Source organism: Emiliania huxleyi (genome assembly GCF_000372725.1).
Source record: "Emiliania huxleyi CCMP1516 unplaced genomic scaffold EMIHUscaffold_22, whole genome shotgun sequence".
Classification (NCBI taxonomy): Eukaryota; Haptophyta; order Isochrysidales; family Noelaerhabdaceae; genus Emiliania; species Emiliania huxleyi.
In genome coordinates, this window is record NW_005200417.1 from 57,176 (window position 1) to 71,756 (window position 14,581).

The 14,581-nt window shown below is 69.0% G+C and overlaps 3 protein-coding genes across 3 annotated transcripts; 1 reads left to right on the top strand and 2 right to left on the bottom strand.

The window, feature by feature from the left end:
* Window positions 1–94: 94 nt before the first annotated feature.
* On the bottom strand, window positions 95–3,482 carry EMIHUDRAFT_204564 (hypothetical protein; the record flags this gene model as incomplete). Its single annotated transcript, XM_005780032.1, has 3 exons — window positions 95–378; window positions 466–516; window positions 680–3,482. 3 exons carry the CDS (start codon window positions 3,480–3,482, stop codon window positions 95–97), a joined length of 3,138 nt encoding a protein of 1,045 aa, XP_005780089.1.
* A 2,706-nt stretch (window positions 3,483–6,188) lies between these two features.
* EMIHUDRAFT_100066 (hypothetical protein) lies at window positions 6,189–9,827 on the top strand (the record flags this gene model as incomplete). Its single annotated transcript, XM_005780033.1, has 9 exons — window positions 6,189–6,587; window positions 6,761–6,856; window positions 6,970–7,068; window positions 7,229–7,303; window positions 7,354–7,438; window positions 7,534–7,604; window positions 7,674–7,941; window positions 8,333–8,505; window positions 8,634–9,827. The coding sequence occupies 9 exons, from the start codon at window positions 6,189–6,191 to the stop codon at window positions 9,825–9,827; spliced, it is 2,460 nt and encodes an 819-aa protein (XP_005780090.1).
* A 260-nt stretch (window positions 9,828–10,087) lies between these two features.
* On the bottom strand, window positions 10,088–14,186 carry EMIHUDRAFT_450044 (hypothetical protein; the record flags this gene model as incomplete). The annotated part of the gene is made up of 11 exons (XM_005780034.1): window positions 10,088–10,321; window positions 10,436–10,537; window positions 10,587–10,772; window positions 10,857–11,033; window positions 11,125–11,256; window positions 11,620–11,712; window positions 12,921–12,992; window positions 13,199–13,298; window positions 13,494–13,588; window positions 13,757–13,960; window positions 14,031–14,186. The coding sequence occupies 11 exons, from the start codon at window positions 14,184–14,186 to the stop codon at window positions 10,088–10,090; spliced, it is 1,551 nt and encodes a 516-aa protein (XP_005780091.1).
* Between the last annotated feature and the right edge of the window lie 395 nt (window positions 14,187–14,581).

Sequence of the window (14,581 nt, forward strand, 5' to 3'; positions counted from 1 at the left end):
CAGCCACGTAACCACCTCATGCTAGGATACACGAGAACTCGAGACGTGTGCTGCTTCGATCCCTCAAAAGGGAGGGGGGGGAGGGTGAGGATGCTTACGATGGGATGGGCAGTCCCTGTTCCCACAGCGACAGCATGCGACGAATGGCGGCGAGTGCATCCGCAGCGTCGTCCGTTTCCGCTTCCGGTCCCTGCCTGCGCCGGCTCTCCGAGCGTGTGGCGGCCTCCCTCAGGTCGTGAAGAAGCGAGATGGCGACGGCAGAGGATTCGCCGCTGCTTCCGTCTGCGAGGTCGGAGAGTAGCGAGACCCACTCCCGCTCCAGCGCGTATCGTGCCTTCGCGGCCGCCGCGCCGTGCAACGGCGGCGACGTTGACGTTGCTCCATGTCGCGTCAGCACCTACGGGTATTAGAATCGGGATGCTTCCCAGCCATCAAGCCTTCACAATCACGCCGCAAGGCAAGGACCGTGTGGATGGAGCGAAAGAGGGTACTTGCGGTCGGCGCCAAAGTCCAGCCCTAGGCAATCGAGCTCCAGGGTGAGAGAGCGGTCCTTGAGATCGACTTTCGTGCGGTGGTCGAGTCCTTGAGATCGAGCTCGCGCGGCGGTTGCGCCCATGCAATCGCCCACTCCGAGCCAGCAGGCCTGCGGTCAAACCTCACCACAGTCAGGGTGTCAGACAGTCGCAGCCTCCCGACCATCCAAGGTACCGCGTGGCCACCGCCGCCCCCCCCACGACGGTCCGCTCTCCTTGCCGCAGGCTTGCGAGGCGAGCGGGCTTGACCAGGGTCTGCAGCAGGAGCGTGCGTGTCTCGTGCGCCTTGTCCTGCAGCTTCGCCACCCCGAGGCCGAGGCAGTAGACGTCCAGCCCGTGGCACTCGCCGCGCCGCTCCGGAAGCACGAGGAGCTCCTCCTGCGGCACCCAAAAGTCGTCGGAGAGGATCTGCAGCAGCAGCTGCACCGCCCGCCACTGCTCGGCTGCCGACACGGGCACGAGCGGAGGTGGTGCTGCGGGGTCGCCCTTGTGCGCCTTTGAGAAGACGTAGCCGCCGACGTATTTGGCTGCAGCCGCCCCGGCCTTCATCGCGGCTCCCATGTATCGCTCCACGGATGGAAGCAGCGCCGCCCAGGGCTCGCCCACACCGACCGTTCGGTTTGCGGCGGCGGACAGCAGCCGTTGCGACAGGGCGAGTTGATCGATGTAGAAGCCCAGCGGATCATTCGACTGGTCGTAGAGCGAGACGAGTGGGTCGGGACCACTCGCCGTGGCTTCGTCCTCGTCGGTTGAGAAGGCGAGCTCCGCATTCGCCGCGCCGCGCGAGGCGAGGGCAGCGAGGTACGCGTGCTGACGGCCCGCCTCCTCGCCTGCCAATGGGGCGTAGCCGTACTCGATCGCGTGCCGGTCATAGATTCCCACAACGCCGTTGAATGGGTTGTACACAGCTCCAGTCGAGCTGCCGATCACGCTGAGGTTGCGGCTAGAGGGCAGAAAGGCGTCCACATAGTCCATCACGGAGGAGGCGTAGCCGTGTGCCCCCGTGAAGGAGGGGTCGCTCAGCTGCGAGAACGAGTACGCGGCCGAGGCGCGAAAGTTGTGCCGCAAGCCCAGGGTGTGCCCCACCTCGTGCATGGTGACGTCGACCAGCGCCGCCTCGATGTATTCTTCTGGCACGCGGCCTCCGGGCGGAATCGCGCCGTCGAGCTCGAGTTTGGCGCGCAGGTTTGCCATCCCTTCACGCCTTGCTGCTGCCGACGACACGCCGCACGGACCAGGCCCGCCTCGCGGATCTCCGTGCCTCTCGCCCAACGCCGCCTCGATCCTCCGCTCTGCCGCGGCCAGCCGATGGGAGAGCCGTTCGCTGGCAGCTTGCCCGTGCCAGTAGCGTTGAGGAAGGTAACCACCGCTCTCCTCGTACACCTTCCCATGGTGACGGTGCGGTGATCCGTTGTCGCTGCCACCGGCACCGGTGCCGGTCCTGGCCGGGGCTCCGGCCGCGTCTGCGTCGAAATCGTTGGCCCAGGCGCTGACCCATGAGTGCGAGAACATTATGTCGGCGTCCATGATCTCGCCCGTCCGCGGGTCAAAGGTGTGGGTGCCGACCGAATAGACTTCTTGAAGCGAGACTGCCCAAGAGATGGAGGCGTAGCGTGAATCGGCCGCCGAGTAGTCACTGGGGAAGGCCTCGTCTCCAGGCAGAACAGCCACGATCGCGTTTGCCCAGCCAGCCTGCTCGAACGCAGCCTGCCAGTTCTCCACGCCGCGCTTCATCGCTCGCCTCCACCGCTCCGGCACCGATGGATCGATGTAAAATGTGATTGGCCTCGAGGGCGTGAGCAGCCGCCCCGCCGCCCGCTCTTCCGCCGCGTCAACGTGAGGGTCGGACGGCTGGAGATGCCACCTCTGTATGACGTCGACTTTCCTGTCCGCCGAGCCCGCTGTGAGCGGGCCCAGCGCCTCGCCAACCTCGGTGTACTCGAGCGTCCAGTAGCCAATCCGGTCATCGGCGGCGCGCGCCGTATATCGCCCATCGAGCGGCGGGAGGCGTGCCAAGGAAAGGCGGAGCTCTTCTTCGCGAGTCTGCAGCCCAAAGACGGCCGAGGCGGGGTGGGCCTCCGCAAGCACGAGCCGTGGACGCCTTTGCCCTTCGCCAGAGGCCAGTCGCCGAGTGACGACGCCCGTGGTGAGCCATTTTGTCACGTCGATCAGCCACGACGTCCCATCTGCAGCGTAACGCTCGCAGCCGAGGGGTGACACCGGAACCTCCGAACCATTGCGCCATAGTATCGCGTCGCACGCCTCGGAGGAGCGCTCGTCGGACGCATTTGGCTTCGTGACGAACCGAGTGACCTTTGTTCCGACAAAGCTTTCGACGTAGCCGGACCAAGCCGCGTGTGTGAGGGTGTGCTGCGAGAGCGAACCGCCAGCCGCAGGCAGCCGAATCTCATACTGCGGCGCGATCAGGTCGAGGGAGCTGTCCACTCCAGGGGACTGCTCGAATTTGAAGACGGTGCGTTCGGCGTCGGTGCGGTCCTCGTGCAGCAAAGAGTGCCGTCCGTCTCCGCGTGACACACTGGCAGAGACGAGAAACTCGGAGCCCAGCGCGCTCTGGTTCACTTCGAGCCATATCTCCGCCGGCCCCCTGCCATGTCCATCACGCCACAGCACACGGAAGAAGCCGTCAGTCACGACGTCGTTGACAAGCGTGAATGGATGTGGCGTGTGTCGATGGTCTGTCATACCAAGGAAGGGATCCGACGGCGCCGGTGAAGCGTCCAGTGCATCCGGCGAAGCGTCCAACCAGGCTGAGTCGGATACAACTCCAGCAGTGTTGCGGAGGACGGCTGCACTGAGGATGGCGAACGACGCCGCAGTTCCGAGCGTGCCGGCCAAGAGGCACTCTCGGCGCCAAGAGCGCTTGGACTCGCCTAGGGAGAAGTAGGCAAAGGCGGCAGGCTCGTGCGCAGGCGCGATCGCAAAGTCCATCTCGTCGTGGTCTCCCGTCACGATTTTGGGCGCTTGGTGGTGGGTTACAAACTGTGGGGGGTGCGGGGACCCGTACGGCAGGGGGAGGGAAGTAGCGGCAATGTGCGGCAGGGTAGGGCGGTAGGCCGTACCGCAGAAGAAGGCAGGGACGGACGATTTCCCTCGCTGCCGCGGCCAAGGAACGAAGGATGAATTGCGCCCGCCTGACCTGATCATGATGAGCAAGCTCCTCTTGTTTTCAGTGTATGTAGCTCTTACGTACATTCCCGGAGGAGGACTGCTGACGGGGTTTGCGATGAGGAGCGATCCGTTTTAGCCGACGATCGGCCAGCGATCGGCGCGCAACAACCGCACCACACCCTAGCCGCACCACCGCCGCTACTGCACACGCCGCGCCGCGCCACACGAGCTGCAATATGTATGTATGTATGTATGTATCCGGTAATTATCCCTTTTATCCGCCGCACATCCACCCGTTTGTCATGACAGCACCTCTCCCCCCAACCCCCCCCTCTGGGGCGGCGCGGGGGCCCCCGGAGGCACCGTGCGCCGCGCAGCAGTGCGGAAACGGGGCTCCGGCTCCGCTAGTCTCAGCTAGCACCGACTTCCCGATTAAGTACGGTTAAGTAGAAAGCAGATTTGGAAAGATCTCGAGGAGTACATACAGATAGACCCTCCAACCATCAGAAACCTCCAACCTGATCGGTCGTGCTGACCGCCGACAGATCACTCCAGACAGCAGACGAGGCCGACGTCTGCACGCGGCCGGCCGGGCGAGAGGCTTGACACGATCCGACCCTGCGAGACCCTGACGCTGCTGCTCTAGCTATCAGACATGCACTGCTGACTGCTGCCACAATGTGCGACCTGTGCTGGCCCACTTGGCGGCCTTCCCGGTCAGTGGTGAGGCGCAGTTCAGAGCTGTCGATGGCGCGATGCCGCACTGGTCCCACATTGGTGACATGAGACCACCAAGTTTGCCGGTCCAAGAGAGAGGTACCGGCGCTGTCCTGAGAAGGTGCATGGTCCCTCTTGACTGCCCATGCGCGCGAGGCTGTGTAGGCATAGCCTCGAGAGTGCCAGCAGCCAATCCGAGGCGACGCGCATTGCGCCAGAAGCGTGCACACGATGGAAGGACACCTTCCTACTGGCCGTACGATCAGGTCGTCACTGAATGCTTGATACTAAGGCCGCGAGCTATGCAGGTGATCAATTGTGCATCATGGCACGGTCAGCAGCGCCGACAGGCTGTCGCAAGGCGTGATAGCATGGCCGCAAGTTCGCAGAATTCCCACGAAAACAAGTAAAACATTGACCAAAAAATCCCGAAAAAATCGGCGCCTGCGGCGGGCCATGGGACCCCATCCCCCCCCCGCATGGACACCCTCTGGAGTCCCCGCGCCGGCCCAGAGACCCCCCCAGCACGGGAGGGCGAGACAATTGTGGGGTCCCTTACAAGAAGGAATCGACACGCTCCTGTGCTCAACCAGTGCTCAACTGCTCACTGCTAAACGCTGCTCACTGCTAAACTGTTGCGCTCTCAATTCACAATTGACAGATTTTACTGCACGGAGATCACTCTCCGCAAAACCAACAAATTCTTGCCATGTTCCCGAGCTCAGCGGGCGGAGGCTTCAGACGAGACCGACAGTGCCCTCCCACGGCGCGACCCTGACGCGGCGCAGGCGGAGCACCAAGACGAGGACGAGCATCGCCGCGCACGCTGCCGGTGCTGTGGCCATTGCACCCGCAGCTTCGCGTTCCCGCAAGCCTGCTGCTCGGAAGTTACCGAAATTGCCATGCACCTCTGGGTCATACGTGTACGACGCTGGCCTGCACGCGCGAGCATCGCCGGGTCAAGACAGCAGCCATGAAGAAGAATGGAGGGTGTGGTGGCATGCAGGTGACATCTACCTTCCGTCCTCGTAGCTGTAGGTGAGCAGCTCAGAGTACGACAATGCAGTGCCATCATCGCTGCCGGGCGCCCATGACTCATAGCTATGGTCGGCCTTCCAAGCGGAGTGTCCTCTGCTGCCTGGCAGGCCACGCGAATGCGTTTCGCTTGTCGGAGCGAGCCCGAACGCTCGGGTGAAGGTGTCGCCAGCCGCATCGAGGAGCCCGCCAGCATAGTCGAGCGAGGCACGAAACCATTCGTCAGCCGCACAGCCAGGGCCGCACGCCTGCCAGCCGGCCTGCCACGCATCCATTATCGCGCGCTTGACACAACTTTCGCAGCAAACGGTTTTTGTTTACGTTCCGAACGTAAACCAGAACGTTCCAACTCGATGGCTAAAGATCGAGGCATGTGGCCCCACTCATTTCAACGTATCGAGCAACTCCGCCCTCCGACCACGCGCCATCTTGGATGGAGGCTGCGCTCCAACCACGCCCCCAAGCAAGCCTAGGACAGTCAGGCAGTGTAGATTTCCCACATCTCTCTCTCATGGCGATCGAGTGACCGATAGACGTACCTGCTCCTGCCGAAGAACTGGGTGTGCCGGCGTGTGTGCTAGTCTGCGCAGACGAGGAAGAATTCTTGTTCGCACAAAAACCCCTTGCGGTACCAGCCCGAACCTGTGTCAGTGCTACAACAAATAAATAAAACGGACACCCCAAGCTAGCGCTGGGTCGAGGACAGACACGAGGGTTCAGTTGTTTTTTTTCGCTCGGCTGGACTGGCACACACACCGGCACACCAAGCCGAGAATGCCGGCGTCAGCAGCCGACGAGTTCGAGCCGCCCACTGAGCTCGAGGTCCAGGTCCTGGGACACCTGCTCGGCAATCTCTCGAGCGCGGCGCTCCTCCTCCTCGGCTGGCTGACCTTCCAGCTCTGGCGCGACTACATCTCGACCATCCTCGCCGCGTTCATCGTGTCGCAGGCGATGCGGCGCATGCGCGAGCGGATGGTCTCCGATGTCCGCTCCCTGCGGGCGCCCTCGGAAGCGCCGCTCCTCCGTCGCGTCGGCAGCGCGAGCTTGCGGCACGCGTGGGCGTGCCCTCCGCTGCTGCTGCTCGCCGTGGTGGTGCCGCTGCTGCTGCTCGCGGACTACACCTCCTGGGGGTGGGTCGGCACCGCGTGCGCCAGCGCCGTGGCGGTGGTGGTGGTGCCCGTCTGGCTGCTCGACCGGCGACTCCTCTCGTACACGGCGCTCCTATTCCTAGTCACTTTAAGACTTCCAAGACTCTTCCTAGACACTTCCTAGACTCCTCTCTACACGGCGCTCCTGGCCCCCTCTCCAAACCCGAGCCCGAGCCCGAGCCCGAGCCCGAAGCCTAGGCGCTCCTCTCGGACGAGAGCCTGGTCACGCTCGCGCTCGTCGGCCTGGTCTCGCTCGTCGCGTGCGTGAGCCTCGTGCTGCTGCTCCACTCTCTGGTCGACCTCGCCCTCCTGCTCGGACACTCGTCCGAGTGGACCCGGGCACACGCTCGCCTCGCCGCCCGCCCGTCCTCCCCTCGCGCCGGACACGTCGGGCTCGCTCCCTGTAGGCGCGGGTGGCGTCGGACGACGACGTGGCTGCGGCCGTCGAGCAGGCGGCTTGCGCTACGGGCCGCCTGCGGGTCGGGGAGGGTCGGGGGTCGGGGTGGGTCGGCGGTCGGACACCCGGCTGCTTCAGAGAGACGGCTGCAGATGCGGAGGAGACGCTTGCGGCTGCGGAGCGACGCCCCCACTTGTCATCCGGCCCGCCGCCCCACTCTCGCCCTCCCCCGGCCCCGCACCCCCGGCCCCGCACCCCCGGCCGCGCAGGTCCTCTCGAGCGGGCGGTCGGTCGTCTACTCCGGCATCGCAACGCTCTCCGAGGAGCGGGCCTCCGCGCTGCCGGTAGACTGCCGGGACACGTGTCCATGACACGCCCGAGGCATGTGCCGTAGGCGGACCCGCGCTGGTCCGGCGAGGGGGCCGTCCGCCGCCAGCCAACTTGTCGCGCGGGCAGCGTCGCGTCACGCCGCTCTCGCGGTGGCTCGAGTAGGCGCGGCACGCGTGCCGCGGCTGGGACGCCTCTCTGAGCCGTCTCTGAGCCGAGTCTGAGCCGAGTCTGAGCGCTCCTCCAGGCGCGAGCCGCGTGCTGCAGCTGCTCGAGTCGGGCCGTAACACCACCGAGGTGCTGGGCGCGGTGTCTGCGGTGACGCGAGCCTTCTCGCCGCACCCGCAGCTGTGAGCAGCAGCTCTCGACGCCTCACGCTGTGAGAAGGTGATGCGAGACTTCTTCCCGCACTCGCCCGTCCTGCGCGAGGGAGACGCGCTCGACCGGCTCCTCCTCCTCCTCGCGGGCGGCCTCTCCTCTGGAGGAGGCCTCTCCTCTGGAGGAGGCCTCTCCTCTGGCCACTCCGACCGCGCCGCGAGGCTCGGAGGGCGGCAGCTCGCCCCGACCTGGCGGGGGGTGGTGCACGCCTTCGGAGAGCTGCGCCAAGAGGTGCAGCCGCAGCCTTCCCCCCTCCCTCCCCCCCTCCCCCCGCCCCGTGCGGAACCGCCCCCCGCCCCCTCCCCGCAGCTGCCGTCCCTCCTCGGCTACCTCTCTCCCGACGGCCTGTGGGCGGCGTGGCAGCGCACCGGCGAGCACGGCTCCGCGGCGGCGCTCCTCCTCGTCTCGCTGCTGCTGCGGCTGCTCTATGCCGTCTACTTCATCCTCTCGCTCGGCCTCTCGACCCTCGTCTGCCTCACGATGACCTTCTACATGCTTGCCGCCGAGCAAGACGCCGTCTCGCGCATCTTCGCGACCGTCGCGCCGCGCGTGTCCGAGAGGCGCGTCGAGGAGATCCGAGGCGCCGCCCGCACCCGCCCTCCATGCCGCCCTCCCGCCGCCCTCCCGCCGCGGCATGCGACACGTGCCCCGACGGCGCCGTCCTGCAGGCACCATCGAGGCGGTCCTGCTGGTGCCGATCGACTCCGCCGCCCGCAACGCTTGCGCCACCCTCCTCCTCTTTCGCGTGATGCGGGTGCCGTACGCGCACCTGGCGGCGATGCTCTCGGTCGTCTTCACGCTCTTCCCGCTCACATACTCGTTCCTCGCGTGCGTGCCTTGGGTGGGCGGCCTCGTCGCCTCGGGCAGGCATGCGGAGGGCCTCCTCCTCCTCCTCTCGATGGCGCGCCTCTCCTCGCCCGCCCGCGTCGCTGCGCCCCCCCCCCCTCTCAACCGCACGCCGGCGAGCAGGCGCTCTTCTTCACCATCTCGGACCTCTACGCCGAGCGGCGGCTGCAGCAGCAGGCCGACGCCTCGCACGGCCGCCCGCTCCGTCGCCCCTCCCGCGCACCCGCCCTCCCGCGCACCCGCCCTCCCGCGCACCCGCCCTCCCCTCTCCAGGCCGGCGTCTCGCAGTACGTCAACGGCTTCTCGCTCGTGCTCGGCGTGTACATGTTTGGCCTGCAGGGCCTCCTCTTCGGGCCGCTGCTCGTCTGCGGCGCGAAGCGCATGTACGAGTACACCGGCCACATCATACAGCAGGCGGAGCTCGGGGAGGCCTCGCGGCCGGCCGGAGGCAGCGACAGCGACAGCGACGACGATGCAGAGTGCGCCGCGGCGGCCGCCGCGAGCGCCGTGCCCGTTCGAGCGCGCCTCTCGGGCTCTCGGGGCGGCAGCCCCCGCATCGAGCGGCGCGGCTCAGGCGCGCAGTCGCCAGTCCCGACCAGGGCCCCGACCAGGACGGCGGCGGCAAAGGACGCCGCGGACGCGGCGGCGGCAGCGGCAGCGGCGGCGGCGGCGAGACAGGCGAGCCAGGTGTGCGCGGAGGCTGCGGTGCGGCAGAGCGAGCCTCCAGGGCTGGAGAGCCGCGGCTCCATCGAGGTGCTCTCCCGCGAGGCGCTCAAGACGATGCGCCGCTTCTCCTTCTTCTCGCCGCCCTCGCGCCTCGGCGGCGCGCGCCGCGCCCCGGGCGCCGCGCCGCGCCCCGACGTCGCCGATGCCGGAGCCGCCTCGGCGCGTCTCTTCGACGTGTGCGTGCGCTGCGACGGCTCGCACGGCCAGTGCATCCGCCTCTCGGTGTGCCCCGAGACCGAGTGGGACGACCTGCTCTCTTGCGTGACGGACCGGCTCCGCCGGCTCGGCTTCACCGCGCCGGCGCAGGCGGCGGTCGCCCTCCGCGCCGCGGGGGGGCTGCTCGTGGCGAGCGCGAGCGACTTGCGGCCTAACGAGGTCCTCGACGCGGAGATCCGCGACGGGGCGACGCCGCGTAGGACATCGCTAGACTTCCGCCTCGCTGCCGACAGCAGCAATGGCAGCGCGGCGGAGGCGATGGCCGCTGCCGTGGCAAGTGCGCCCGTCACGGCGTCACCATCAGGCAGGGGCACGCCCGACACACCGAGCGCTTCCCCTGCGTTCGGAACGCGGCCGACGCAGTTGACTCTTTAAGCTGCGCATGGGAGTCGCGCCGGGAGAGAAGTCTCCGCGTGTGCGCAGTATCTCTGTTTTCTTAAAAAGGCGGCCCCCGCCGCAGCCCGCACACTGCTCACTGGCGCACACATGTCACACATCAATTTTTTTGCGGCGCAGGATGATAGGATCTTAGATATTTTCATGTGATTCATGTGCTGAGAGACAGTGAGAGCCGAGTCCGAAGAAGGCCCTATGCCAAGAACCGAACTGGCGCGCCGCTCACTATATGCCATATATCAAAAGAGGAACGAGCCCTTGGACATCTTGCGGGCCCGCGCTTTCTGCAGCTCGTTGTGCTCCTGGGGTGAGAGGCCGAGGAGCGCGGCGATCACCTGGAACACCGCCTCCGACTCGGTCTCGTCCATCGAAATGTATTTGCATACCACCTGCTTGAGGTGCTCAAGGCCGCCAGCGTCCGTCTCCCGCCACACGCGTAGCGCCTCGCGCGCCTCCCTCGCCCCGCTGCGCGCCTCGCGGAGTTGCCGGCGCAGCGCTGCGACCTCTGAAGCTGTACTGCCGCGGCCCCCGCCGCCGTTCGCTGCCGCCGCCTCCGCCGCGGGCGCCTTGTCCCCCTCGACGGCCACCGACGCGCGCAACCGGCTGAGCTCCGCCTCGCGCTCGTCCAGCATCGCGACGGACTGCCTCTTCAGCTCGAGCAGCTTGTCTCGCATCGGCGTCAGCTTGGCCTAGGGACCATCGCATGGAGGTTGAGACACGGCCGCCACTCTCCGCGACGGCGCCGCCCCGCCCCGCCTGCGACTCGGCTAGCCTCCGCTCGAGCTCCTGCATCCGCGCCTCGTACGCCGCCGCGCGCGCCGCGTGCGCCTCCTCCGCACCGCGCACCGCCGCCGCGCGATCGGCGGCCGCCGCATCCCGGTCCGCCGCCAGCTGCTCGACCGCCGCGGCGAGCTCGCCCTTTGCCTACGCGCGGAAGGCGCAAGCGTGAGGGGCGCAACGCCCCCGGCGGCTACCGGGCCCGCTTCCGGCCCGGCCGCGAGGGCCCACCTCCTCGAGGGCGATCTCGAGCCGCGCGCGCTCCTCCTCGCCTGCGGCGGCGGCAGTGGCGGCCGCCTCCTCGACGGCCTCGGCCGTGGCAGCGGAGGCGGTGGCGGCGGCGGCCGCCACCTCGTGCGCCGCCGCCGCCTTCAAAGCGCCCAGCTCTGTGCGGAGGGCCTCTGCCTCCTGCGGCGGCGGGGATGGCGGGTGAGGGGCGTCGGACAGGGTGGCCGCAGGAAGGGCGCAGGCGGAGAGGCGCCTGCTCGCGCAGCAGCACCTCTTGCGAGTGGCGCCCCCTCGCCGCCGCAGCCTCCTCGAGCTGCGCGCGGTCGGCGGCGACCGCGGCTCGCGCGGCATCTCGCTCCCTCAGCGCCGCATCCCGCTCCGCGACGGTCTGCGCCAGCTGCGCCTTGAGCTCGCCGCCGCGTGTGAGAATCTTGAGCCGCGCCGCTTCAGCGGCCTCCGCCGCCGTCTGCGCCGCGGCGGCGGCCGTCGCCTGCTCCTCCGCCTTGGCCTCCGCCTCGGCCAGAGCCGCCTCCGCTGCCGCAGCGGCGCTGCGCCCCTCCCGGTCAGCCGCCGCGATCTTCGACTCCGCCGCCGCCGCCGCCGCCGCCGCCTCTGCCCGCGCCTCATCCGCCTCCTGACGCCACTGCGCCGCCTCGGCCACGGCGGCCTGCAGCTCGGCGGCCTGCAGCTTCGCCGCCGAGCCGTCCACCTCGGCGGCTCCCGCCGCCGCCACTGCCGCCGCCGCCGCCGCCGCCGCCTCCTCCACGAGCGCTCTGCCTTCGGCCCGCGCCGCCTCGAGCGCCGCCTCGTGCTCCGCCCGCTGCGCCTCTTCTCTCGCGAGCAGCGCGTCCTTCTCCTCCTGCAGCGCCGCGTGCTGCGCCTCGGCTCGCTCGGCGCGACGTGCCGCCTCGCCCTCGTTCGCCTTGGCCGCCGCAGCCGCCGCCTGCGCCTGAGTGACCCGCGCCTCGACCGACACCGCCGACGCCGCCTCCGCCTCCGCAGCCGCGCGCGCCTCGCTCAGCTCCGCGCCGGCGGTGTCGAGCCTCGCCTTGGCCGCCTCGAGCTCGGCGCGCACCTGCCGGGGGAGTGGAGGGAGAGCGGCGGGGCGGGATCGGGTGCGCGCGCGGGGGGGGTAAGGGGTTCGGGGCTCTTCGCCGGCAAACCTCCTCCAGCTGGGCTCGCGCGGCGCTCAGCTCCGCCTCGGAGGCGGATCGCGCGGACGCCTCCCTCGCGCTCCTCTCGGCGACGCTCTCTTCCGCCGCGGCGGCTGCCGCGCCCGCCTTCGCCTCCTGTGCCTCGAGCGCAGCCTCAGCCTCCGCCCGCGCCCTCTGCGCCGCCGCCAGCTCCGCCCGCAAGCCGTCAGCCTCGGCCGCCGCCGCCTCCGCCGCCGCCGCGCGCGCACTCGCAGCGCTGCTCGCCGCCGCCGCCTCGGCGGCCACCGTCTCGACCGCCGCCGCCGCGCGCGTCTCCGCCGCGTCGCGCGCTTCCGCCGCCGCCGCCGCCGCCGCCTCGGCCGCCGCCGCCCGTGCCGTCGCCTCGTTGCCTGCATTCTCCGCCTCGGCTGCGGCCGCCTTGGCCGCCGCCGCCTGCGCCTCTGCGATGCCCTTGGCCTCGCTCGCCTCGGCCGCCGCTTCGGAGGCCGCCATTGCACGGGCCTCCGCCACCCCGCGCGCCTCCTCTGCCTCGGCCGCGGCCGCCTCTGCCGCAACCGCCCGCGCCGCCGCCGCGCTGCACGTGGCCGCCGCCTCCGCCGCCGCGGCCTCTGCGGACGCCGCGCGCGCCTCCGCCGCCGCCGTGCCGGACGCGCCGTCCGCCGCCGCCGCCGCCGCCGCGGCGGCGGCGGCGGCACGCGCCTCGGCCAGCTGCGCCTCCGCCTCCGCCGCCGCCCGCCGCTCCGCCTCCTCGGCTCGCTCCGTCGCGGCTCTGGCCCTGTCCTCCGCCTCCGTGGCAGCGCGCGACTCCGCCTCGGCGCGCGCCTCGGCCGCCTCCACCGCCTCGCGGGTGCGACGCAGCGCCTAATTAATAGTTAATTAATAGTCCATTAATAGTTAATTAATAGCCTCCCACCGCCTCGTGGGTGCGGCGCAGCGCCTCCTCCGCCGCACCCAGGCTCGCCCCCGCCTCGGCGAGCTTCTTCGCCTAAAAAGACGGCTCCGAGAAGACTGCGGACGAAGACAAGGCTGCAGAGTGAGGCGTCTTTCTCCGCAGAGTGGCCAGCCAGCTCCACGCCTGAGGGCCAGCCAGCTACTACTGCTGCTGCTGCTGCTACTGCTGCCGCGCCTACCTACCTCTACCTACCTCCCCCGCGCCTGAGGCCCAGCCAGCTCCGCACGCAGCTCCGACACCGCGCTGGCGGAGGCGTCGGCGCGCTCCACAGCGGCCGCCGCCTCGTCCTGCGCCTTGGCACAGAGGGCGCGCTCCGCCCGCGCAGCCTCCTCTGCCGCCCTCGCTTCCGCAGAGGCGGCGGCCGCCGCCGCCTCGGCCGTCGCCGCTCGCCGCTCCGCCGCCGCCTCCGCGGAGGCGGCGTCGCGCGCCTTGTCGGCGGCGGCCTTGCCTTCGGCAGCGGCTTGGGCGGCGGCCGCCTGCTCCTTCTCCAGCGAGGCGCGCAGCGAAGCGAGCTCCATCATCAGCCCGAGCGACTCATCGTTGGGCGAGCTGGGCGGAGCTGCTGCTGCCTGCCGAAGCGCGCCAACCTCCGCCCGCAGCGCCTCCGCCTCCGCCCTGGCGGCCGCGAGCTGGCCGTGCAGGTCTTTGTTGCCGCCGCCTCCGCCGCCGCCGCCTCCTCCTCCGCCGCCTCCTCCTCCTCCTCCGCCCGGCGGTGTGAGCAGGTTGGCTTGGCCGAGGTCGTCAGCCGGCGGCTGAGGCGGAGCTCGCTGGGTGGAGGGCGCGCGACCGCCGGGGACCACCCCAAGCCGCTCCTCCATGTCGGGCTCGTCAGGAAGCTCGCGCGGTGGCGGCGGATCGCCCGGGAAGAGGACATCCGCCTCGAGAGCACCGGCTGCGTTCACCGCCTGCCGCGACAGCGATTCAGCCTGTGCTGCCGCCGCATGCGTCACGGCAGCCGCCTGCTCCGCCGCCTGCTCCGCCGCCTCCTGCAGCGCCGCGGCCTGCGGGACGGGTGGATGCGTGGCTCATCGGGGTGGCGGAGGTAGGCCTCGCGTGTGCTTTTTTGCGCACCTGCTTGGCTGCCGCCGCGCGCGCAGCATCCGCAACGGAGTTGAGATCGTTTAGGTCGACGGGCAGCGCGTCCTGCGCTGACTTGGCCGCCTTGGCTGCAGCGTCGGTGAGCGAGGAGAGGGCGGACCAGCCATCGGACGTGGACGATGGCCACATTCAGCGCAAAAGCCGCAAGCGGCGCACGGCCGACTGTGTCAAGAAAAGAATTCGTCTGCCGCGGTTCATCTTCGCCGGCCTGCCCTCCCTCTCGCCTTTCTTTTCTATTTTGAAGACACACAGCCCCGGCACAGGTCGCTCTGAACCACTGACTTGCTTCCGTTCGTCCACACCCTCGTTTTCGGTTTTTGGAGAGAGAATTGTAAGAGAAAGTTGTTTGTTGTTGATTCCACCACGAGACTCAAAGAGGTTTATGTGCAAGAGTCAATTTGGAGGCCCACCTTCTCCCATTTGTGCGGTGGGGACGCCTGCACGCCTCTGGCTGGGCGCCACTCACTCTCATCCAGGATGCACTCATCTGAGAGAAAGACATCTCTCACCCCCGTCTCTCTTCT